At 35.8% G+C, this 26237-nt stretch overlaps 1 protein-coding gene across 4 annotated transcripts in view; it reads right to left on the bottom strand.

Annotated features, from left to right (window-relative positions):
- ITGBL1 (integrin, beta-like 1 (with EGF-like repeat domains)) overlaps positions 1–26237 on the bottom strand; it is a 280376-nt gene that overhangs the window by 127622 nt on the left and 126517 nt on the right. For 3 of the 4 annotated variants that reach the window (XM_011977218.1, XM_011977217.1, XM_011977220.1), the window contains 4 exons: positions 20748–20894; positions 13154–13276; positions 9297–9437; positions 5571–5711 (listed from right to left, as the gene is read on the bottom strand). In XM_011977218.1, the coding sequence (XP_011832608.1) occupies positions 5571–5711; positions 9297–9437; positions 13154–13276; positions 20748–20894 (552 nt within the window). The remainder of the gene's footprint in view (positions 1–5570; positions 5712–9296; positions 9438–13153; positions 13277–20747; positions 20895–26237) is intronic. The other variant, XM_011977219.1, reaches the window with a different exon arrangement.

Raw genomic sequence — 26237 nt, 5'->3', positions numbered from 1 at the left:
ATAAAAGAAGAAATCAGGAGACTTGTGTCCTTCATCTAGATGTGCCGCTATCTTTTCTGGGCCTTATCTCAAATTGCTTTATCTTTCAAATGAAAGAACTAAAAGAAGATAAATTTGTCGCACGGGTCTGAAATGCGATGCTTCCATGCTAGTTTGGCAAATTTATGTGTATGTTAAGCCTGCAGGTTTTAGTTTCATTACTTCTAACCAGTATTCCTTTAAACTGTGTAGGTAGAAGATCATGAAACAGAGATGAAAGATTCAGAGTGGTGCTGTTTGTCCCTGATATCAAACATCAGAAGAATTCAAATAAGAGAAATGCTATCTAAAGACCTCTCTGTATGTATCTACACATGCACACACACACACACACACCCCAATGGCAGAACAATACGGTGCTTGGTGTTGGTATAATCTACCTACCATAAAAATGACTGTAGCCCAAAATACCCATATGAAAAGGAAGATTTGCAGCAAAAGCAGCCACCAAAGTGGCCCGAAGACCATGCTGGGAAGGCAGGAGTTATTAAGGCTCTCAGGCCGTTATAGGAAAAGGTGTTAACCAAACCTTTTCTTGTTTATTTGTAACTATTGTGTTCTTTGGAGTTATGCTATCCAAACTTCAGAAACAGGTACAGGCATTTCAGGACAAGTGCAGTTGCATCTATTCCAGACAAACACTTCTCTGTTTTAGAGGATACTTCTTTCTTTTTAAAGGATCAAAAAATGCGCGTGAATTTGAATCTGATGTTAACAAGCCTGTTAACATGCTTCCAAAGTAACATGAAGACAATCAATAGGGAAAAGCCTTGGGGAATAACTTAGTGCTTGCTATTTTTTTAAATTCAATATATTAATGTTTCAAGAAAATGCAGTCTGAATATACTTAATCATTTCCTTTAGTTTCTTTTCTTAACGCTTTGGCAATCCACAGTGACAAATTTCGCCACATAATACAGTTCTATCAAAAGATTCCATTTTCCAAACTAATGTAACCCTAAGCCAAAACTTTCCTTATATTTTCATAATTTTCTTAGGCAGGGGAAGCTGAACGATAAAGTTTAAGGTCACATTGCAGCGTATTTTTTCAGTTAAGGGATTTGGGGAAATAGACCTGAGTGGCAAGCAGCCATTAGGAATAAAGCAGTTATATTAGAATCAGAAAGTAAATTGGGTGTAACAAAGAGGACAGTCGGGACACATCAGGATGCCTGTTCATGCCCTGATCATTTCAGTCACACTCAAATTGGGTCAACAGTATTATCTTTGAGGGGTGCATGTATGTGTGTAGTAAAACAGTCATGTTGGTGTATGGGCGAATGAACATACAAAAACACAGGTATTTTGTGGATGATGAACAACAGATCGGATTAAAAGAAGTAAATAAAATTTATTTATTTGGTGGGTGCAGGGACCGTGTTTCAACATATTTGTGTCCCCTATATTCATGACGTGTTAGGCATAAAATATTTACATTTAAATGCATTACTGAATAGATAAATGGAAATAATGTGAATGAATGAATAAAATGGGAATGTCAATTAAAAGAGCTAACTTAAACTAATCCTTCCAGAGATTTCCTTGGACTTAACTAAGACCAATACTCTCAGGATGGCAAGAATAGGAGCTAAAAATAAAACTTCATTTCATCCGAGCCTTATTATATTCTAGTCTTGCATGAATGACTAGAGAATATTGATGTCATTGGGTTACTTCTGTCTCATAACACAAAGGTATTAACATGCTCAATAATCAACTATATGGTACTCTTCTTACACTGCAACTTAGACTGGTAATTAGGAAAAATTTAAAGACTAATAATTCTCTAAGCGTAATACCATACAGCATAAAGAATTCTACAGATTCTGTAAGAATGATAAAATACTCCAGAGATTGATGTCTGCTACAGATCATAATGATGTTCAGAGAAGCTTAGTTTCATTTAAAAAAAAAAAATCTGAGTACCCAGAGGACAGTTCTTCCTCAGAAAAATAAAGTAAAATTGGAGAACCGTATTTGCATCACCTGGAGATTAAGTTACATGAGTAGTCAGGCTATATGTGTTTACAGATGACACTTTAATGGCAGTATGAACTTTATCAGGTTACTTAATTTCTCTGAACGTATTTTCTCCTCTGCTAAACTATAGACAGTAATGCCTCCCTGTCTGAGTTAGTGTGTAAATAAAGAACTCAGTAACGGTCCAATAGAGTAGGGTATCTGTAAATATGAGTTTTGTCTTCTTTCCTCAATTCCTCATTCTCAGTGTGGGAGCCAAGCTGTGGAAAGCTGGCCACGTTCAATTCACTTCAACCAGTGGATCATAAAATCACAATAATAGATTGATGTCTTCTTGTCCAAACTACAGTCAATTGTGCCATCACCTCTTCCTACCCCTACCTGTCCATACCCACTGGGTGGAGTCTCATAGGGTACGGAAGAAAGGAAAATGTGAGAAAAAAGAAAACAGGGAAGAGGGATTGAAGGGGAATAGGGTGAGGTGGAATATTAGATTCCAGGGCAGCCGCCTCAATGACAGTTCACCTGCTCAGCCTAGAGTAAGCACTCCAAGACTAAATGACTCACTGCAGGAATTGCACACAAGCTTACACAAGGATTAAAGTGTCAATTCAGGAGTCATCACCCATCTGCACCCCATGACCCCACTCCCTCACAGTGAGATGCACTGGCTCATAGGGCCCTGAATTATCACTGTAATGCAGTTAGTTTGAATTTTTCAACCCAGTCCAAAATCAGGATCAACATCAGAATTATGGATTTCACAAGAAAGTGAATACTCATGGGAAAAAGGGGCTCCAAATCAGCAAGTCACACACTTACAATTTTAACATATAGCCTTTTATATGCCTCCCTTATTTTAAAATTGTGTCAATTCACATTTATCTCAAAGGCAATCTCAAAATGACACTGTGGCCTGGCGCGGTGGCTCATGCCTATAATCCCAGCACTTTGAGAGGCTGAGGCGGGCTGATTATGAGGTCAGGAAATTGAGACCATCCTGGCTAACATGGTGAAACCCCATCTCTACTAAAAATACAAAAAAATAGCTGGGCGAGATGGCGGGCGCCTGTAGTCCCAGCTACTCGGGAGGCTGAGGCAGGAGAATGGCGGGAACCCGGGAGGCGGAGCTTGCAGTGAGCTGAGATAGCACCACTGCACCCCGGCGTGGGCGACAGAGCGAGACTCCGTCAAAAAAAAAAATTACATTGTCAAATGGCATTTCCTGAATGCCAGCATAGTTTTAACTACCAACTCTATGCTTACAACTTGAAATTCTCTTGGTTTAGCCGTGACCCTGACTCACATATTCAACAGGCTTGGGAAAAAAAAATAAACTTTGGCTTACCCTTTGTCCTCTATGCTGGAGATGTCTAGAAACAAACTTGACAGCTTCCTTCCATATTCCCCATTTCAGTAAATGGCACCAACATTTTCCTAGACACTCAGACTAGAAATCTGATAACGATAGCACTCTACTGCCTAAAACCATCATTAGCTCCTCATTGCCTTTAAAATAAAACCTGGGTCTGCAGGAAGGTAAAAAAAAAAAAACCCAGTTCTTGTTTCTTAACCAACTTTACCTTTTACCACATGCTTCCTTACTTGGCATTCTGGTAATTTCAAACTGAGTCTGGTCCCATGCACAGATTCTATCCCTCTGTTCCTTCTGCTTGGAATGTCCCTCTCATTTTTCTTTACCTGCAAACCTATTTTTTTTTTTTTTTGGATGAAATCCACATGCATTATGATCCAATAACCTCCTGCAATGCATTAGCCCTACATCGCCACCACTGTGAAGAGCCATATCACCCTAATTAAAATGTCCAAGAGCCCTCTTCCCCACGATTCTCATCATCTCTTTGGAACATAGGCGCCACTCACTAGTCATGAGCTCTTTTATTACCACTGTGTTGACAGCAACGATAATGAAGAACATGAGCATGCATAATGAATAAGAGAAAAAATGCCCTCAAGAGAGTAGTGTTCACAAAATGTTTAGGAAATCCTCTGGAGCACAAGACATTATCAGAAGAGGGAAACCCTTCTACAAAGGGAAGATTTAGCAGCAGGCTTTCCCCAGTCAGTCTGGAGAAGGCTTTGAAGTTGCACACTCATAATTAAATGGGGCAGTTCTTTTATCTCCCTTTGCTGGCAAACTTTCAGGAGACCAGAGGAGTTTGTATCCATCTGCATGCACCAATCAGGCAGTCAAGCTTAACAAGATGTATATGTGTATGTCTCTACCTTATGGATTATCAAATAGAACTGGACTGAAAATCTATAACTCCATTTTTGCTAAATGATACCTTTTCAGATAGATTTCTGACTGCTTTCTTTTTCTTTGTACTTTTAGACATCCTGGACTTACGTATTTTATTTCTTTGCATTTAGATTGCAAACTCCATGAAGTCAAAGATCATGGCTGTCTCCGGTCTGCTACTGGCTTCTACCACACCAGTAGCCCAGATGTCACTCAGTCCCTAACAGACAGTATCTGCCCCCTAGTATTTACAGTCAAAGATTTTTGAAACTACTAATGGATATTTAATTATAGACTACATTGCAGAATAACTTTAGTTTAAAGCCTGTCAAAGAGTTAATGCACAAAATAACCCTGGGCGTTGTATTATCCTGTTTTGTAATACATTAATACAGCTGTCCTGATGGCAACTATCCTGTTCATTGTCAACAGCTCTGCGAGTTTTGCAGTCTCAGAGTTGAACTGAGTAGCTATCTAGAGCTAATGATTCTCCTGGGTGAGGAATTAGACTAACTTGAAAAGAGTGGGTGCCCTCTCATCTCTAGTCTTCGCCGACTTCGGGGATTCTCTGGAGGTTTTCCAAGTCACTAGTAGGAGCACTGCAAATATAAAATGCTTTGGAATGCACATTCAGTTTCTTTTACAGGGTCTGTGAGAATCAGAAATCTTAAAAACAGGAAAATATGTATTTATTTTTATTCATTACTTTTTACATTTTTGTGGTTGAACTGAGTAGCTGAGCAGCTATCTAGAGCTAATGATTCTCCTGGGTGAGGAATTAGACTAACTTGAAAAGAGTGGGTGCCCTCTCATCTCTAGCCTTTGCAACTTTGGGGATTCTCTGGAGGTTTTCCAAGTCACTAGTAGGAGCACTGCAAATATAAAATGCTTTGGAATGCACATTCAGTTCTGTGAGAACCAGAAATCTTGAAAACAGGAAAATATGTATTTTTTTATTTTTATTCATTACTTTTTACATTTTTGTGAGTACGCAGTGGATGCATGTGTTTATGGGGTACGTGGGGTGTTTTGATACGGACATGCAATGTAAAGTGAGCACACCATGGAGAATGGGGTATCCATCCCCTCAAGCATTTATCCTTAGTGTTACAAACAATCTAATTATACTCTTTACATTATTGTAAAATGTACAATTAAATTATTGACTATAGTCACCCTACTGTGCTATCAAACAGTAGGTCTTATTTATGCTATCTAATTTTTTTTTGTGCCCATTAACCATCCCCACTTCCCCCTCCAGAAAAATAGGAATTGAAAGAGCCCTTACCTGAACAGAAGTCATCAGAATATCGGTCATAGACAGCTCTACAGTCCCTTTCATCGCACTCACAGGTGTCCCCATGAATATCTCCCCAGTCCCCAGTTGGATCAACATCGTGACAGGTACATTCACCACATACACAAGTCCCTAGGTGGGAAGAAGAATTTTATAAGAATCCAGTCAAGAAACACCATGAAAGAAAGCATTTCACATATTTCTTATTATTTTCTGCTGCTTACTTTGTGTTTGAAAAAAAACCACATATATTAGATAAAAATATTCTAAAAAGGAAAAGCACCATCTAATATTGGTAATAGAGATTCCTTAATAAACAAAAGTTATTATATATTCTATAATTATGTGAGTTGGTAGAATGTGTCATTAGTATTGTGTTAGTTTCCTTCAAAGATAACACTAAAACAATTTATATAAGATATAATCCTTTCCCTCAAGAAGCTTGCAATCTATTTGGCAAAAAGAAAGCTAATTAGAAAGAAAAATTAGCAAACACTAAAAACAATGTGTGACTATTTTGTAAACTAAGACATGAATGCTCTAAGAATTTGGAGAAAGAGGATCAATGCGGGTTGGAGTAATTAGCAGTGGATGGATTGGATATATACGGATTAGAGGAAATGTTCTAGGAGACATTGGAGGTAGAACTAAGAGAAAGTCAAGAAGAAAAGACTAAGCAATGAAGGGTAGGGATGGGCATAGGGACCCTGAGGTGCATGTTAAAAAAAGACTAAGAAGTAAGATTTGCTAGATCAGATGAGTCCAGATTATAGAGAATGTTGGAGATCAGATTGAGAGATATAAACTTGGTCATTTGCAGACTTGCAGAGGGAAATACTCATCTGTAAATCATATTTACTCTGTGTGGATTATCAGTAACTGTCTTTAGGGCAACCAGCTAATCATTTGATAGAGACATAAAGTTAAATCCTTTTCTTACCTCTAACAACAAAACCAGTTGGATTAAAGATTTAAATGTACACAATAAAACTGCAGAATATGAACTAAACTCTTTTTATTCAAGACCCCCAATGCACAACTACTAAAAAAGGAAATTGAAAATTTCCAAAAAAAATTGAAAATTTTGGTTGGAAACAAAACACTATTTTAAAAAAAGACTGATAAAGCTGAAACAAGTGGTTAATATGTCTGTAAAAGACAAAGAATACTTACAAAAACATATAAATAAATCATAGGATTGAATATAGAAAGGATTAATATGCCCAAAGTGAAATAGACAAAACCAAAGAATAGGAAATTTCATACAGAAATAATGATAGATAAAGATGAAAAATGTTTATCACTCAATTGACCACTACTAAGCGGGTAGCAGTGGGAGAGCTTCAAAATAATCATGATTGGCAATTATTTCAGATGTCAGATTGTCAGAGGTGGAAAATATTGCTTGGATCCAGACTTGGTAAAGGTGTGGGACAATGGGTACTTTCTGGCCCTGAACAGAATGTACAAAATGGTACAACTTTCTGGGTAGGGATTTTACAATATGCACTTTTTATATCTGTGTTATTATTTAGACGTATAGCTCGCTTTAATTAATGTACCCAACAGAAATAAAAAGTACACACGAGTATATGTTCAGAAATATAAAATATAGTTGCATTTATATTTTTGAAAAATTACTAGTGACTGAAATATTGATCAATGGGGAATTAGCGCAGTAATGGTACACACATATGGACTAGCTGGCAATCACTGAGTAATAATTAGGTTTTTGCTCCATAAATATGGAAAGATAAATAACATATATTACGAAATAAATAAAAGTATAAAATTACAAATCAGCATGTACAGTATGATTTGAAATTTTTCTTTAATAAGAAGGAAATACAGGGATAGGGCAGCCACACAAGTGAATTTTAACAAATAAATACGGACTGAAAGTTCACGTGACAATATGTAAAAGGAGGTTACACCTGGATGTTAGGTTTATGGGTCATTTTCTTATTTTTCTGTGTACTCTACTTTGTTATCTAGATTTTTAAAAATGAATATGCATTGCTTTCATAAGAGGATAAATGAGTTTGGTCAAGAGGAACAGGGACTAGGAGCATGCAGATGTGAAAAAGCAGCAGCTTCTCAGCCATGTGTAAATGGGTCCAATATGAAACTCAATAAACTGGGTGGGCAATAGAGGACATTTGTTCTATTAATGGCTATGTCTGCGATATTGGGTTTTTGTCCCCTGAAGATGGGGAAAAAGGAAGACAAGATAGGTATGTGCAGGGACCAGCGTCTTTCTATTACCTATGGATGCAATGGCACAGAAACGCTTTCAGGGTAGTCAGGTGTATAACCTTTTTAGAAAAAACAATGACTCATCTCAGCACCCACTTCTGCCCTGTCTTCATGTACCCCTGAGTCTCAGAAGCGGTGAGTCTCGTTGAGGCAAGCTGCTTCCTATTATGCCTCTGCCAGATCTCCAGGTCAGAACGCTCCCAGCACAGCAAAGTGGGAGGCAGGTGGCTTAGCTTATGTTTCTGAAGGACGCCGTCTCTCACAGCCAACGTAACTCTGCTGTGGAACCTGACCTTAATCCACGGCCCAACCAACTCCATTTTCCACCTCTCTCTTTTTGACAGCTAAATAGTAATTTTCCACAGTACACAGTTCAAGCTTCATATACTTATAAATGGTAACTGTGACCCCTACTGCATAAAAGGACCTATGCAGAAAACACATCCTTATACATAAAAAGAAACCATAAGGTAAATTCGTATGATACTGTAAGATTTAATCCTCACAAAGAGAGGACTTCATGATTTTGTTCCAAGTTCCTGCCTTTTTATTTATTTTCTCTATGTAAAGAAATGTGGCACATTTTATTCCCCTATGTCAGTTTCTGAAAGGCGGTATGCTACGGTTTCTGTACTAGCATTATCTATTACAATGCACGTATAGAAACGAAAAAGAAGTTTTCCACCTATCTGATTTTTTTAGTTTTAAAGAAGAAGTATAGTCACTTTTTAATGTCATCGATAGGCAATGAAAAGTTTAGGATGGCTCTCTTTATCATTATGACAGAGGTAAAATTAAGTATTTTCAAGGAATTTTAAAACTATGTTTAAACTGTTTGATTTTATATCAAAAGTTAGTTAACTACCTTTAAGTTATAGTTTAGCAATATTAATATATTTGTTAACTTCCTTTGTAAAGTCAGTGTACATTCCATATGGCTATTGGATACATACTTTGTAAATCTATTGCATTCAATATCACATTTTTATTATTGCACACAGAAGTTAAATTAGTCCATATCAAATCTGCATTTCAACCAAGCCTTCCATTTACTCATAATTAAGACAAGAGGGTTTTCTGAATGCTCTCTGGATAATTAGATGCTCATGCTGTAGATGGTTCTGTTAGTCAAGAGACATTTAACAGAAGTATCTACAGGAATTGCCTTTTAGCTGTACTGTGCTATTTCTGGAGGGCTGCCAAATAAATTACAGTCCCTAAGTTAACTGTTTATTCAGTGAAGCTTAAAGAATGACAGCAACTTTCTTATCTTTCTCTTTTCTACTCAATAAAAAACAAGACAGAAAAGACTGTTGATATAGTAAATGTTGATTTACATCAAAGTAAATGATTAGAAGATAACTTCCTCCCACACTAGAGGACATACAGAAAAAAGAAGTATTAGCAATTAAAAGCTTTGTTTGCCTCCCCATTATGTAGTAACATATATGAATGACACACCTCTGTTACTGCAGATTTTGCCATCTGGAGATGTGCATCTTCGCTTGCTTTCCCAGGGGGTGATATCGCACTGGAATTCACATTTATCTCCATGCCAACCAGCCTTGCAGTAGCAGTTTCCACAGTAACACTTCCCATGGCCTTTACCCAAAATGAATTTTATACAGTGAGGAAAAAAGCAACTTTCATAAGCAGAATTAACTTTCTATCTTTTTGTGATCACTTTTGCCTTCTGAAATAATGTCACAGTTCAACATTCCTTGCCTAAAATCATCAAATTATACAGCTTTCTCCAAACACATCATGGTTGTGCCTTTACCTGCTTAATTACACAAAAAGAGCAAAGTGTCCTTTAACTTGGCCTAGACAGAGAACTGACTGAAAGTATTTTTAACGAAATGACATGAATGACCATGAGAGTCTATTACTTTTCCATCTCAAATGCACGTATCAAACCCAAATATATATGAGCATTCACTCTAAGGACGTTTCTTGAATTAGTTATTAAAATATTTCATTTGAAATCAACTATTGAGAAACCAATGGTGCATATTTACCTAGATACACATTATGAAGGACCAAACAACTCTTTAAAGCAGAAGAAATATTTCATCTTTTCACTCAACTGTGTCCCACAAGCTGTTGGGTTCTACCATGTGAAAGAGGTTTTCAGCCTAGTCCATGTTTAATCCTCATTTAGACAAATAAAATACCATGGGCCCTCGGCCTCACAATCAAACTCCCTTTCGACTTGTCAAGGGGATACCAATGACAGCTAAGGGCACTCATCATTTTGTGTCCAGATGCCCTCTTTCAGCTCCTACCTCTCTGTAACCTGTCACCTGCTCATCTGCACTTGCCTCCAAGCCATCTGTAGTGAATTATCCCATCATTGCTTTCCTCATCCACATCTAGCAATCCTTCTGCAAATTCCCCAAAGATGGTATTTATCCCAAAATTTATTTCTTGTACTCTCATCTTTGTGGTTATATCACCTAAGCATAAATGTAGGTCCTTGCTCTTGTTTTTTTTTTTAGTCTATTCTTTCTGTATTATAGGAGTTTGTGTTTTATCAGTCTATGGCTAAAGTCTTTGTCCTTTCCATCTCCCTTCTCTTACAGTCAAAATCCCCCAAAGACAATGCAAAACTGATTATGAGACTACTTTTCATTGTCTTATAAGCATATTTATCATTCTAACGCTATGGTATCTCTGGCCAATGGCAAGAACTTTAGTAGGACCTGTAAAACTCACATAAGAAGCAGGAATTACAATAGAATATTGTGGTCTCCTATGCTATTCACATCCAGCAGATGAGACTTCCATCAAGAAGACATACATGTGAGAGACAGAGACAGACAGATAAGGAGAAAGAGTGCTATAGTGAGACACAGAGAAAGAGACAGGGACCCAGTGCCATGTTTTCTGTCTAAATAAGTTATAATTGGGATATTCAAAGAAAATCACTTCTTAACCTAACAATCAATGACCATTTCCATAAAGAATCTGAATTTTAAATTTGTTTACTTAAGCAAGTGCAAAGGCTGTCAAGTGATTTAATCGGTACAGAAGATATCATCTATATATTTTACTTATGAACTTAAAACAGTGTCCACTTGCACACACAACTAAATCACATCCTAGTGATATATCACAGGCCTCAATAACTCAAGGATTACACTGAAGAAAAGCAATAGTGTATATTAATTGCTTTTCTTAGGAGTCAGGTTTGTAAGACGCAATCACCTTTTTAGACTACAGAATTTATTTTCTTTGTAATTTCAGAAAATTTATACAGAAGGTGCTACATACGTAAGGCTTACTATATTAACAAATAATAGAAAATCTGTATTTCTCACATCCAAATTCTTTAAATATTTATACAAGTCAGTATCGAATTCGGGTTCTACTAAGAAACCTTTGAGTTAGAGGTAAATAAGGAAGCAAAAATTATGTAACGATACACATCTATGCAGATATGGAAAATTAAACAGATATCCACATAACTCAAATAAAAATATTGAACAAGACACATCTGAATAATTGAGATTAAAATGTGTGCTTTAGGACAATACATATTCCACACAATAAACATAATTCTTTGCTTTGTGCAAACTGATAGAGCAAGAAAATCTCTATTTGTACTGCTTCACTGATGAACTGTAGAATCATCTCTCAGCAGATTGGTTTCATGTGAATGACACATGGAAAGATTTACAATCCCAGGCAATGTCACCCCCAGAGGGTGTTTACTAGAGTGCTGGTGTCCTTGTTCAGAGACTTTGCACCATGAAATTGCTTAAGCCTCAAACAAATGGAAATAACAACTAGAAAGTTTGAAAGTTAAACATTTTCTGTTGTGTTAAGTTACATGTTTCTATGTATACATGGCAAATAGACTCTGCTTTGTTGGTGTGTGTCACCACACACTGGCCCCAAAGCATGTTCCAGTCTTCTTTTTTTTTTCATCTGTAATAATTAGAAACTAAACTTGAAGAGGACAAATACATATATTTGTGGATGGATTTGTCTAATTGATCTAATTATTTTGGATTGAGCCCTTTAAGAGAGACTTGTCTGAGTAGCATCTTGCTTAGGTCATTGGCTTGGAAAAATGAAAACAACAATTTTGTGTTTGTTTGCTTTATCCAGGTGGGTTGTACAGCCAGGAGATCAAGGAGGAAAGGCCAGTTAGGCCTAGAATAAGTGTATTTGTATGACTCATAGGAATTGAAGCTACCAAAATGTAAACAAAGGAACAAGCTTGTCCTATGCTAGCCACACTTTCTCAGGGGTCTCTGGTTCCACCTGGCCCCTTGGGTCCTAATCCTTCTAGAAAAACAATACTTCTAAAACTACTATTTCTGCATGTGGGGCAGTATTCCTTCAGCTGGAATCCCATCAGATAGGAGTCAAATATAAGTTTAATCATAGCAGAGAAGAATTTACCTAAACCGAATGATTCTCTCTGCTTTCTACTTTCCTTTTCCTATGCCATTCAAGGTTGCAAATGGAAACTCTGGGCACAGGCTTGCAGGTTGAGCAGAAGAGACGAAAACTACAAGTGGTGAGGAGAGACCCCTCTTGTGGAGCTCTGAGCTCTGAGGCACTGATGCAGTCGGGAGTGGTGAGGCGTCAGGAACACAGACACGAGCCCAAATTCTACTATCATCGGCGGACTGACCCTGGGTTCATTACCTAATTTATTCAAGTCCCAGGTTCCACATCTATCTATGAACATAAACATAATTCTTACCCTAGAATGATGTTGTGAGAGAAAATATAATGAATGTAAAGCACTTATTGCAGAATTTGTCACTAGCAAACATGCAAGAACTGCTACAACAGAAAAATGAATTCAGTAATGGTGGTACATAGAAAAGGTCATTGCAAATGTTATCTAAGTGTGTAGGGACGGAGAGGGGGAGGTAAACTCTAGGCTAATAACCCTGTTGACCTTCAGTGTCCCCAGTAGGATGTGAGACGCATGTTTTAGAAAGGGAAAAACGAAGAAATGAAAATATACACTTAAGAGAGTAGGAGAAAGGAGAATAAAAGTGGCTAAGGTGAGCAGAGGAGATGGTATTCTACTAGGACTACTTCAGAGCTATGCAATTGGTCTGTTGCCATAATGACACAGCTCTCCTCTGGGGACAATTTGGCTTTGCATCTAAAAAGTACTAGTCTACTTTTAATGCCATAGTCTCACTCTCCTTATGTGAAATGTTTTCCAGATAAACATAGGTTTAAACTGAATTAGTACACCTAGAGCAGAAATTTATGTAGAGATAAAAGAACAATGTAATAGGTGAAAAAACAGGTACTTTTATTAATTTCTACAGAGCCAATATACATACCTCCACATATTTCTTCTGTTTCATCATCTATGCATTCTCTATCGTCACACTCACAAAATTTACCATACACAAGTCCACTTCCATCTGAATTATCACACTTACACCTGCCACAGTGACATGTACCTAAACCATGAAAACAAAAAAGACTATTTGTTACATGCATATAAAATTATAATTAGTGGATTTTTATACCCATTCTTTTAAGAGAGTAGATAATCCAAATTGATTTAATATTTCAATTAGATATTTCTGTGGGCATGGTGAGGTAAAGTGCACGCTACTCTTTCTTGAGGTTACTGTAGCATGGCAATTATATTTTACATCACACAACTATTATTATTGACCTCTAATGGTTTAATGAATGTAAATTTGACCTCTTTAAGCGCAGAGCTACTTTACACATAGCCATCCAACCAATGCATGAAGGTCTTCTGATCACACCTGGGTCTGAAGTGAAATAAAGCAGGAAATTCTAAGCTTTGGGAGGGAAACAACCTTGCTTATCTTCCTCACCAGTATTTATTCAATACTTTGCACAATGTTTGAACATACTATTTATGTAGCAAATATTTGCAGAAATAATTTATTATCAAATGCATAAATAAAAATCATATGTGCCCCTGATAATTTCCGCTCCTCAGCATTAACTTATACTGATACACATGTCCTTACAATAATGGGACCAGAGTGGATTTCCTTAGGCTTGGATTGCTGGGACCTCACCAGATTCTCAGGGGACTTCAGAATTAGAGAGGCATGGTAGTCATCTGGTCTACCACGAGCCACATACTCACCCAAGTCTGAAGATTCTACCACATCCCCCAAAAGTAATTTCACCAACATTAATATTGCACTCAAATAATATTGACAGGTAGAATGCTCACTTGAGAAATTCCCTTTTTAATGCATCTATTTTGAGTTTTAACGCTCATCACGGCCATCAACATGTATCCACCGAGACTTGATCACTCACAAGAAACCACCCCGGACTCTGAAAATCCAACAGGGATCAAGTCAGCCATAACCCTCCTCTCAGAGTTTTATATGAGCAAAAACCAATGTGATAAAATAAATACAGAAGTGCAAAGTGTTGCAGAAGCACACAGCAAGGGGATTTAACTGAGACCAGGAGGTCAAAGTCAGAGTCCCTGAGGAAGTAGTTGAGAGCTAAAAGCCAAGTGAAAAAGCATAGCTAAGAGAAGTGAGATGGCAAAGAGGCTCACTTCCAGCACGAGACAATAGCACAGGCTCTGCAATAAAAAAGGAGGTGAAGAGAAAACATCACATGGGATTGAGGTATACAGAACAGCGTGAAAAGTGGCATGAAATGAATAAAGCAACCCGAGGTGCAGTTCATGGAAGTCTTATAGGTCATGTTAAAGATTTCCAGCTTTAATCCAACAACAATTGGAAGACACAGAAGCAAGGGAGTCCTGTGATCACGTATGAATTTTAACCAGATTACTCTGGTTGTCATGTAACAAAAACTAAATGAAGCAATAGCATAAGAATGCATGAACTAAAATGAGGCAAAAGTGGACACAAAGAAATAAGTTAAAGGGCTGTTAGATTTATCTGAAGGAAAGAAGACAGTGGCTAGATACATGATGCAGTAAGTTTAGAAAGGACCAAATGCATTTGGAGATATTTTTAGGAGAAAGAGTAGAGGGCATTTGGTGACTGACTGTAAAGGGCAAAGGATGGTGAGGAACCAAAGATGCTGTTTATAATTTGGTTTGAATTACTAGATATTGGCAAATCCATATGTGATGTATTAGAAACAGCATGAACTTGTGAGTAAGGTAGAGCTGTAGCTGAATTCAGAGTTTTAATCTTCATGAGCTATGCATTTTTAAAGGCATTGCTTTCATTTCTAATTCCCAGATTCCATATCTGCAAATAATCTCTGCTTCATAGAACTGCTGCCAATACCAAGTGATGAATATGTACCCAGTCATGTTTCTAGAAGCACTGCTGAACCTAGTATAGTAGGATTTGAGAAAATTCCAGGTTCTTCCTCTTCTCCCATTAAGATACAGAGTATATTTGTCATACTTCAAAACATTTTCTCCAGAAAATATATTTACAGATGCTGACAATATCCTTGTTTTCATATCCTCTGTATGATTCTGTTACCCAGATCACTTGTAACTCACTATTATCTATAAAATTTTCTCTCATAGTTACATATAAATGGTGATTTTGCCAAATTTATTTTTCTACCTTGCAAATACTCATGTGAATTTTCCTGCTATTAAACTTCATTTTATTGCATTTTTCCATAAAAGCTATCTCAATTCATAAAAGTAATTTGAAATCTAATGCTATAATTTATGCTATTGCTTCATCTAGTTTTTATTCTCTAATTATCACCCTCCTTTTTCATTTTCACATTTATTCATTCTGTCTCTCAACCACCCACATATCCAGCCATTAAGCTTTCTTGTTATCTATTATGCTATTGGCAAGGAACTAGGTGCTATAGAAAATAATGAGATGCTTAAAATTAAGTAAATCATAGACCAGGAAGAGAGAGATACCCTATTAATACATTTCGTATAGCATTTGCCACAAGTCTATTGCAAAAGTCTTTGTGTCATATGTTTTCTTGTTTTATAAATACAAATATAAACCTATATAAATATTATACATGTAACAATATATAATATGGGTCTCTCATATACAATATGAGAACAGGAAGTCACTTGGTTAGGGTTGTGTATGGGGAAGTTTTTCAGGAAAGATGGGAAGGAACAGCCTCTGTCTCCAAATTCCATGACTCCTCACTGAAGTCCCCCATAGGCAGCTTCCTCTCATCCACGCTTCAGAACCATTCCTGGCTGATGTGGGAAGTTTACAACAGCTCAGAGACTTCCTGTCTCACCCATAAAACAGAATTCACAACTGAGCCTCCAAGACATGGCATATGGACACCCAGGCAAAAGCTCCAGACTCCTGTGCTCATGCTATGACACACAGCTTCTCTCTCGTGGTTGCCAGTTATTTCAGCTTCTAGGATTGGTCTTCTGCCTTACACTGGATTATTTTAGCCCCTATTTCTCATAGTGCCCAATAGAGCTGACGCTCTCTAGGATGACTGACCAGACATGCACAGCAGCCCGCACCCCTGTGCAGTCGTGCTGGGGCCTCACTCTGCTCTGCACACTAGACCTCTCTTCTAGTTTTCCCAGAAAGTAAGCCTCTGGAACACTTTGGTTCCCAGTTCTATCTCATCCTGCCCTTCAGTCTCATTCCCCAATCCATTTAACTCCTCTTCCCCTTCTGCTCCAAACTACTCGAGAAAACCACACCGTGATATGAAAGGGAAAGATTAATAGAGAGACTTCACAGGCTAATGCAATTTGGGGGAAGTGGTCCTGAACTCGGAAGGTGGAAGTGGGTATTAAAAGAAAGACAGGGAGAATGAGATTGCCAAAGTAAACATGAAAGGCTTAGATATTTAGACAAGAGTAAATGAGACAGAAAAGATTAAATGTAACACTGAATACAAATGTATCCTTTGGCCAATTGCATTTCTGATAATTTGCCTTTAATATACACATCCAAAAATATAAAAATATATGTACACTATATCATTCTGTGCAGTATTATTTACAATCCAAAATACTGTCAACTGTCTAAATGCTCAAGCATAAGAGCTCAATTGAATAAATTACATTGCGTACATAGAATCCAGTCTTATGTTTTTGAAAAAATAACCAGAAGGATTTCTATTAACTGATTTGGAGTGAATTCCAGGAGATTATACTGAGAGGTAAAAGCAGAGTGCAAACGAACACATGGAAAGCACAACCATTGCACAGGAAAAAAAAATGGGAAACAATAACACACAAATATTTCTATTTATCTTTACACAAAAAGAAATACATGCACAGAAAAGGAAGAAAGCGATAAAGTTGGTTATCTGTAAGGTGAGGGTAAGCCGGGTGCAAGGTTTGACGAAGAGAGTGATGATTCTCTGAGTATGCTTTTCTGCATAGCTTTGACTTTTAGAAGCAAGTTAGTGTACTATACATTATAAAATATATTAATACAGATGGGAAGGGATTATAAAACCTAAAATTGAAAGTGATCTGAAATAAATAAGCCAACTTGTATTTCAAACAAGTGCCGTAACCACGTGAAAAGAGAAGAAAATAAAATAAGTCTGAGTAACTTATAACACAGTATTCGATTACATACCCCAATCTTGGGCATGATTGAGGTACACTGAGTGGGGGGAAGTGGAGAGGGGTGGACTGCAAATCCTAATCTCTTCTGGTAGATTTTCTTGGTCTAGTGGTGTGTCTGCAGCACTTCTAGAAGTAACTAGAGATGTAGTATAGGATTGAGCAAATAAGTAAATATATTGGAGGTATTGGGAGACAGGGTTTTCCCTGTGAAAATGGGACATGCAAATATGGAATGGAGAAAACAAGAAGTAATCCTGTGAAGCTGGACTAGAATTAGATGTGTTGGTGTAAATTCATGATTTCTAAAATATGCATGTATGTGTACATGCATATCTTTGTGCAGGTATGTGTATATGTATTTGTGTGTATATGCACAGGCATATATTTACTAGTGTCAAGATAAATTAAAATGGAGACAAGGCCTAAAGAATCCCTGAGCAGACTAAGCCATTGAGGCCCCATAAACAATCCTAACTTTGCCTGATACTCAAAAATAAGTGAAACTTACCTTAAGTTATATCTTGTAAATGTCTACATTAAAGAAGAACAGAACTTACGTTTAACCAGTCAGAAGCAACCAACAAACTTATAATTATATAACTAGGGACTTTCCAAAAGGATACACTAAATAAGGCAATCATATAATGTTAGCCAATCAACTATTTTTCTTTGCTTTCTTTTTCTGTTCACCCTATAAAAGCCTCCCACTTGCATTCCCTCAATGAAGCTCCTGAACCACTTCTGATTTGGAGCTGCCTGATTCACGAAACATTGTTTGCTCAGATAAAATAAAAATTGTATTATGATTCAATCTACCTTTTTGACACAAGCCTGTTTGCAGAAAGGGCCAAGAAGCAAATGCACTCCAGTGCAAATAAGCATTCCTAGTGCTCACAATTTTTATTCAAATACCATTTTCACTAAAAGGAATCAGGGCTATTTGGATAAGTGGCTGATTCCAAAGGTGTGGTGAAGCAGGTCCATTATGACCCTGGAATGTGTTATTATGCCAACAAGAATTGCAAAAACAAACCAAAAACAAAAAAAACAAGGGAGGCATGTCACAAAAACACAAAAGCTAGCCCAATGGGCTCTAATACCTAATCTGGAAAACTCTGTGCACCAGAATAATTTTGTACAAAATGAATAACAAATCACTGAAATAATAAGAATTGTGCTTCTAGACTGATAATAAGTCACTAAGTAAATGAAATATCAAATAACTGGTAAATGAGAGAGGATTCCTGTTTGTGATAGAATGCTGAGTGCCAACTAGTCCATTCGGAGAGAATGTTACAGTTCTTAAATCATCATTTTCCAGTCATCATTGTCAATACTGTATCAGGTAATTGTCATCAGTGGATGATAAATCTAGGGTAATTTTAGTGAGGAATGTGATACATGTATGTTTTTAAAGTGTTTCCTCATAGAAGGCACATTTGTGAAGAGGGTAAGTCAGAAATAACACAGCTGAGACACCAGCCAACACCTTGACCATCTCATCAAAACTGACATCACCACTATGAGCATATGGACATCATGTGCTTCCATATGAAACATTTGGAGAATATGAAACCATTTCTCCAGTGTTTTACCTCAGAATGTGTATGATGAATCTAATCATGGGAGACATAAGACAAATCCAAGATAAGTACACTTTTCTTTTAATAAAATGGGGACAACTTTCTTCACAAGTTTCAATGCTCCAAAGGTAAAGTCTGTGGAAATGGCCTGGCTTAAGGAAGACTAAAGAGAGATATAAACATAACATTTTCAATAGACTGAATCCTGCAAGGAGAGAAAAATGCTATAGAGGACACTATTGGGTCACTTGACTAAACCAGATTATGAATAAAGGTATTGCATCCATGCTTAAAAAATGAGAGAGTACAGATGTCCTAGAAATGCATTTATATTGTATTGAATATGTTTTATCATCCACTGAAACACTTCTGTATGTTTTCTCCTTTAAGATATGTTAATGTGGTGAATTACATGTTTAGATTCCTTAATATTAAACATCTTTAGAATCCTAGACTACTGCATTTGATTATAAAGTTCTTTAAAAAATAAAACCCTAAATTTGATTTGCAAACAACAAATAAATAAATCCAAAAATAGATTTCAAACCCAAAACAGAATTCAGGTCTTGTTTCTGAAATAAATTTGAAAAGAATTTTTTCAAGATGAAAGACACTATGGGGTGTGTGTGTGTGTGTGTGTTTGGAGGGGTGGGTGTTATGAATTGGAAGTAGAGGAATCCTACTAAGAAGAAAGAAAGACTGAAGTGCTAGAGAAATATGATGAGAACATCATGAACACAGAAAGGGCCTAACTGCTAAGACCATTTGTCATGACCCCTGACGGATCCACTCACACCTCGCTTTGGATATGGTCCTGATTCCTATCAGCAAAACACCTTTACTGAGCTCAGTCTAAAACACACAATCTGTTGCAATCAGACTGTGGGGAGTTCTCAGCTCTAGTTAGAGGTAGGCCCTACCGACAATGTGAGCTTCGGGAGGAAAGGTACTCATTCGTGAAGTCAAATCCTCACCTTTAGCATTTAGAGTAATGGGTTGCACACTCGATCTATATTAAAATCACCCAGAGAGCTTTAAAAAAACCACCAAAGTCAAGGCCAGACACCAAAGCACTTGAAACAGAACCTCTGCTGCACTACATGAGAACTGACAGTTTATTCCTTTCCCCTTGGGATGCTGATGTTCAATCATGGTTGAGAAAAACTGATTTTGAGGTTTCACCTGCCCAAATGTAAAAATAGTATTTAATTTAGGTAACACTCACTAAATACCATTGAAACCTAAACTGCAACTCTTTTATATGATTTTGCTAATCAATTTTAATAGCATCTCTATAATTTTGTAAAAAGTATTTTCGAATAACTTCTATAAAACAAAAAATATTTTGATCAAACAAAAAATCTTTCTGAGACTATATCCTTCAAGGAGTTTATAACCAGTATATCTGAAACTTCTATCAGACTTAAAGTATTTGGTTCTATTTTGTGAAGGTAAAAATTCAAAGCACCCTTGATCTGTAACAGAAAATAATTAAGTCGGTTTATATAAATTCCTTTTAAGAGATGTAATCCAGTATTCAATATCATGGCTCACAATTTACGTAAAATGTTGTTGGGATGTTGTTTCCAGTGAATATCCTGCTAGAAGGAGGCATTTGGAACAGCTGGAAAGTATCAGACTTGCCTGTCTCAGCAAGATGGCATTTTTTTCTATTGATTTATCTGAATTTCACTTCTAAAAAATACACTCAAAAGCAGACTCACTCAGAGATTCGACATTTCTCCATGCCCACATATTTCCATTAAAAACAAAATTTGATTATTTCACTTAAGCATTTTCACAGGGTATACTTCTTACCTGCATTAGAGCAGATGATGTCTTGTGAATTCTTGCACATTTGGTTACTTTTCTTCTTTGTCAAGTCACAGTGAGTTGGGTACTGGCAAGCATCCCCATACCATCCCTGGTCACACTTGCACTTGCCACAGTCACACTTACCATGGCCTGAGGATTGAACAACATCTAGTCAGACTCAAATTGTTTTCCAAAGATAACCATTACTATAACACATACTCTTAACAGTGACATTGATTTGGGACTGAGCTATAATAAATTGAAACTCATGTATATCACAGTGGCTGAGGGGTAATGCTATTATATAAAATGCAATGGAATGTGAAAATTTTATTTCAATAATCAACTGATAAATGATTGTGAAAACATTAATTTATGAAGACATTAGGATAATACATTAAAAAGCGTAATAAATCACATAGTCAGAAAATTCAGCACTGAAAAAACATTCTATCCAGCATCTCAGTATTTAAGAGACAAAAGTCCAATGAAAAAACACTTCTACTTAACTGTATTTTACATAACACATTAAACCACAAACCTTGAATGAAGACTTTTACATGAAACGCTACTGAACACTGGCTTTACAGTTACTCGAATTAAGCATGTAATGAAATTTATGGATATATTATATACCAACTTCAGTAATAGGGTCATAAAATATGTATATATTTTGTTTCATATTCATCCACCTACACAGAAATGTCTCAATCTTCAATGTTCTCAATAGTCATTTTGCTTTAATGCATGTTGTTTTCGTTGTTGTGATCAGTAACGTTATTAAGTCCTGCTTGATGAAGCCTACTAGTTTTTATTGATTGCACATTAGTCTGACAGAAGTACAAAACATGTGCAGTACTTAGTCCTTGTCCTCAAAGAACTTACAAACTTCAAAGTCAAGGCTAATATACAAAGAAGCTGAGGTGATTGCAGCCAGAAGTGATTGTCACCTCGAGTTAAGTTGAGCGATATAGTCTATGACCTATAGACATAAGAGTAGAGACTTTCTGGACTTCCTTGACGGTTAACTGGCCCTTGAAAGTTGAACAGATTTTGAATGAGTTACAGGAAGAGTGTACATACATTACTCAAGACAATACTACTATGTCTAAATGTCTAAAATTCACAGGCCACATGAAGTAATTGATCCGATTCAACGTGGTAGCTGAAATCCAAGGGATAAGGTCCAGAAGGTTGGTCAGTATGAATGGCTTGGAAGCTGCCCATCTGGGCATGTTCGGCAGAGTCTGAATCTGTGATTGCCTGACTTTAAAACTGCTCTTTATGTGGCCCAGTCCATGTAAATGTTCCTATTTCTGTTGCATTTATAAAATTAATTATTCTATTGTATAAACAAAACCTTGCAATTATCTTAATTGAAATTCATTCTATTCGGCACACATTACTTCGCCAAATTGATTGCATCATTTTGCATTCCTACCTGGCCTTACAAGATATTGTCAATCTTGGCCAACTTGGTATCATTTATAAGCAAAAGTGATCTCTCCTGTCAACCACCTAGACTATTTATAAAAGCATTAAGCCAAATTCCTGCAGTGGCTAAGGCTCTTTGATAAATCAACTATCTTGGAAACTGTGTTGACTCTTTAATAACATTAGTGTATTAGGTTGAACCATATGGAATTGCCACTTTCATAAGTTGAATATCAGCTGTTTCTTAAGGTTCCACACCAATAAACAGTCTTCATATAAACATTAAAGAAAATAGAAACGATTTAGAAGATAAAGCATTATGGTAGCAATAATTTGGTGAATCAAGAATGAAAGACTACTTAATGTGATTTTTAAAATTTTATATTGAATAGGACATCTTAGATCCTAAAGTATATACAATAGAGATGGGAAGTAATTTGCAGGTCAAAGGCAACATCTTTTTAAAGGTTAGAAGGTTAAAAATGGAAAGACGGGGGAAAATAAACAAAATGTATACAAGATAGGGAGAGATGCATCCCTTCCAAACTGACCCAATGAAGCATCAATAGAAATATTCTAAGTAGCTTATCCCCTGAAGTGAGTTCATGAAGGCTCAGTTTCATGAAACTCTCTTCACAGAAGATTCTAGAGTAAAATAAGCACGGAAAAGACTCTGCTATCTTCTGTTTTAATGTGTCATGATATACATCAGCACACTAATGAGCCTCATATGTCCTATCATGAAAAATATTTTTAATTTTTTTTAGCTTAGAATTTGCAAAACTTTGGCTAGGAGGCCCCATTTTCTCATAACCCATATTAGCATCTTAGGCACATGCTTAAACTAACACTGTGTCAGACACTGTAATGTGTTTTCAGCTTCTTCCTTAGCATCTGTTTGGAGGCAAAGATGACAGCTAATGTCAGACAGGGCCATCTGCCTTTACATTCTTTCTAAACTTTATGCCCAGTAAGGGTTCCATGATTCATTTTCTTCCATTTAGGAAAACTCATTGAATAGGAATTGACTTCTGACTGTCAAGAATTATCAAATAGCCTGTGTAACCTTGTTTAAAGATAAATATATATTTAAAAAATAGTATTCAGACTATCTTTTACAATGTTTTCTAAGGTTAGTAAGAGCTTTAGCAGACCTCAGGGGATTAGGTTGCTATATTATTGTGGCAAGGTAATCTATGTTACAGTGTTAATAATATGGCTTCAAAAAACACCTCATTTTTCAAAATAATTTATTTGTTATGTGTTAGTTTCCTGAATCTTCCATAACAAAGCACCACAAACTCGGTGGCTTAAAAAAACAGAAATTTATTCTCTCACAGTGATGAAGGCTAGAACCTGAAATCAGGTTGGTTAGTTCTGGAGGACCTGAGGGAGAAATTGTTCCATGCTTCTCTCCCAGTTGCTGGTGGTTGCAGGTAATCTTGGGCATTACCTGGCTTATGGCAGTGTAACTCTGCCCTGATGATACTGCATATCCTTTCATATGCTTATTTGCAATACATCTATCTTCTTTTACCCATTTTTGTATTGAAATTTCAGAGTCATTTTTATATATGAATATATAACATATATAATTATATATACATATGTACACATACACATACAAATATACCTATATTTCTACATATATGTTTATAAATTTATATATACATGTATATGTATGTTTATCCTGGATGCAAGTTCATTGTCATATATATGTATATATAAAAACATATATATGTATATCAACATATATATGTGTACATATATATATCCAGGATACATATGTATATACACACATAAATTGTTATATATACATTTATGTATGGATATATATGTATACAAATTGTGTATACATATATATGTATGTATATCCTGGATAGAAGTTCATTGTCACAAATGTAATTTGCAAATATTCTCTCCCAATTTGTGACTTGCCTTTTGTTCTATTAACAGTATCTTTTGAAGAGTAAAAGGTTTTGATCTTAATCCAATTTATCAAGTTTTTACTTTAATAGTTGTTTTGTGGTATCTACCAGAAAAACCTTTGCCTAACTCCAGGCTTATTCTTCTGCTACAACCACAGTCTTGATTGCTGTAATTTATAGTAAATATGGAAATCAAGTATTCTGAGAACTCCAACTCTGTTTTTTTTAAAAATTATTTTGACTTTTGTAGTTCCTTTGATTTTCTATATAAATTCTAGAATCAGTATGTTGACATCAGCAAAAAAGCTTGCACAGATTTTGACAGGGATTGCATTGAATCTATAGATAAAAGTAGAGAGAATTGCCAATCTTAACAATATTTAGTCTGTGAATACAGTGAAATACATTGGTTGAGTTTTTAATGTTGTACCAGACTTGCATCTTGAGACATACCTCATTTGGTTGTTAAGTATTATATTTTTATGTATTTATATATTGGATTCCATTTACTAATATTCTATTAAAGATTTGGTGGTCTATGTTTATGAATCATACTGGCAAGTAGTTTTGTTTGTGGTAAGGTCTTTGTCTACTTTTAGGATAAGGAAAATGTTGCCCTAATGAAGTGATTTGAAATGTATTCTCTAATCTCCTAGTTTTTGGAAGAGGTAGTATAGATTTAGCATTATTTTATCCTTAAGGGTTTGGTAGAATTTGCTAGTAAAACCATGGGAGCCTAGAATATTCCTTTTTACAAATGTTTAACTATGATTCACTTTGCTTGACCAATATTGGGCTATTCAAGTTATCTATTTCTTTTTAATTGATTTTGGCAGATTGTGTCTTTCAAGAACTTGGTCCATTTCATTTAAGTTCCTGAAATTAACAGGCATAGACCTGCTGATATCATAAGCTTACTATCTTTTTAACATGCATAGTGTTGGATATTATGTATGCTATTTCATGCTGATGCTGGTAGTATTTGTATGTCTTATATGTTTCTTGATCAGTCTGCTTAAAAATAAATCAATTTTATTGTTATTTTCAAATAATCAGCTTTTGGTTTTGTTGACTTTCTTTATTGTTTTTCTCTTTTCAATTTCACTAATTTTTTCTCTAATCTTTATTATTTTTCTTCCTTCTCCTGTATTTGGATTTAATTAGGTCTTTTTTCTATTTTCTAGGGTAGAAGTATAAATTAATTTTAAACACTTACTCTGTTCTAACATAAACATTTAATTCTGTAAGTTTTTCTGTAAGTACCATGTTAGCCGCAATCCACAAATTTTTGATGTTATATTTTTATTTTCATTCAGTTAAATATTTTTATTTATAAATTATTTTATTTTCATTCATTAAAATATTTTTAATATCCCTTGAGATTTCCTACTGACCTACGGGTCATGTAGCAGTGTGTTGTTTAAATTTTTTTCAGATCTATTTCTGTAATTTCTAGTTTAATCACATTATTATATGATCATACAGTTTCTTTTAAATTTCTGAAGGCTTCTATTATGACCCAGAAGATGATCTATCTTGCTCAATTTTCCTTATGCATTTTAAAATAATGTATCTTCTGCTGTTCTATAAATGTCAATTTGGTCAAGCTGGTAATAGTTTTGTTCAGGTTTTCTATATCCTCACTAATTTTCTATCTACTTGTTCTGTCGACTATGATAAAGGAGTATTGACATCGACTACAATTGTGGATTTCTTCCCCTTTCAGTCTGTCATTTTAAAAATTTATGTATTTTGAAATGCTTTATGTGCGTATATATTTAGCATTTTTAAACTTAGGATATAATTACTTTTTCATTGTGTAATATCTGTCTTTATCCTTGATATTATTTCTTGTCCTAAAGCCTACTTTGTCTAATATCAGTAAAGTTGATCCAGTTTTCATCTGACGGGTGTTTGCATAGAATACCTTTCCCATTCATTTATATTTAACCTGTCAATGTCTTATCTTTAAAGTGGTTTATTATAGACTAGTCATGCCTCAGTTTTTATACAATCTGACAACCTCTATCTTTTAACCGGTTAGTTTAAAGAGGTCACATTTAACATGATTTTTTACATTGCTGGAGATAAATCTACCAACTTTCTAAGCAATTTTCATTAGCTTTATCAG

Source organism: Mandrillus leucophaeus, unplaced genomic scaffold (genome assembly GCF_000951045.1).
Source record: "Mandrillus leucophaeus isolate KB7577 unplaced genomic scaffold, Mleu.le_1.0 Scaffold175, whole genome shotgun sequence".
Lineage (NCBI taxonomy): Eukaryota > Metazoa > Chordata > Mammalia > Primates > Cercopithecidae > Mandrillus > Mandrillus leucophaeus.
This window is presented reverse-complemented; position numbering and strand designations above follow the sequence as displayed.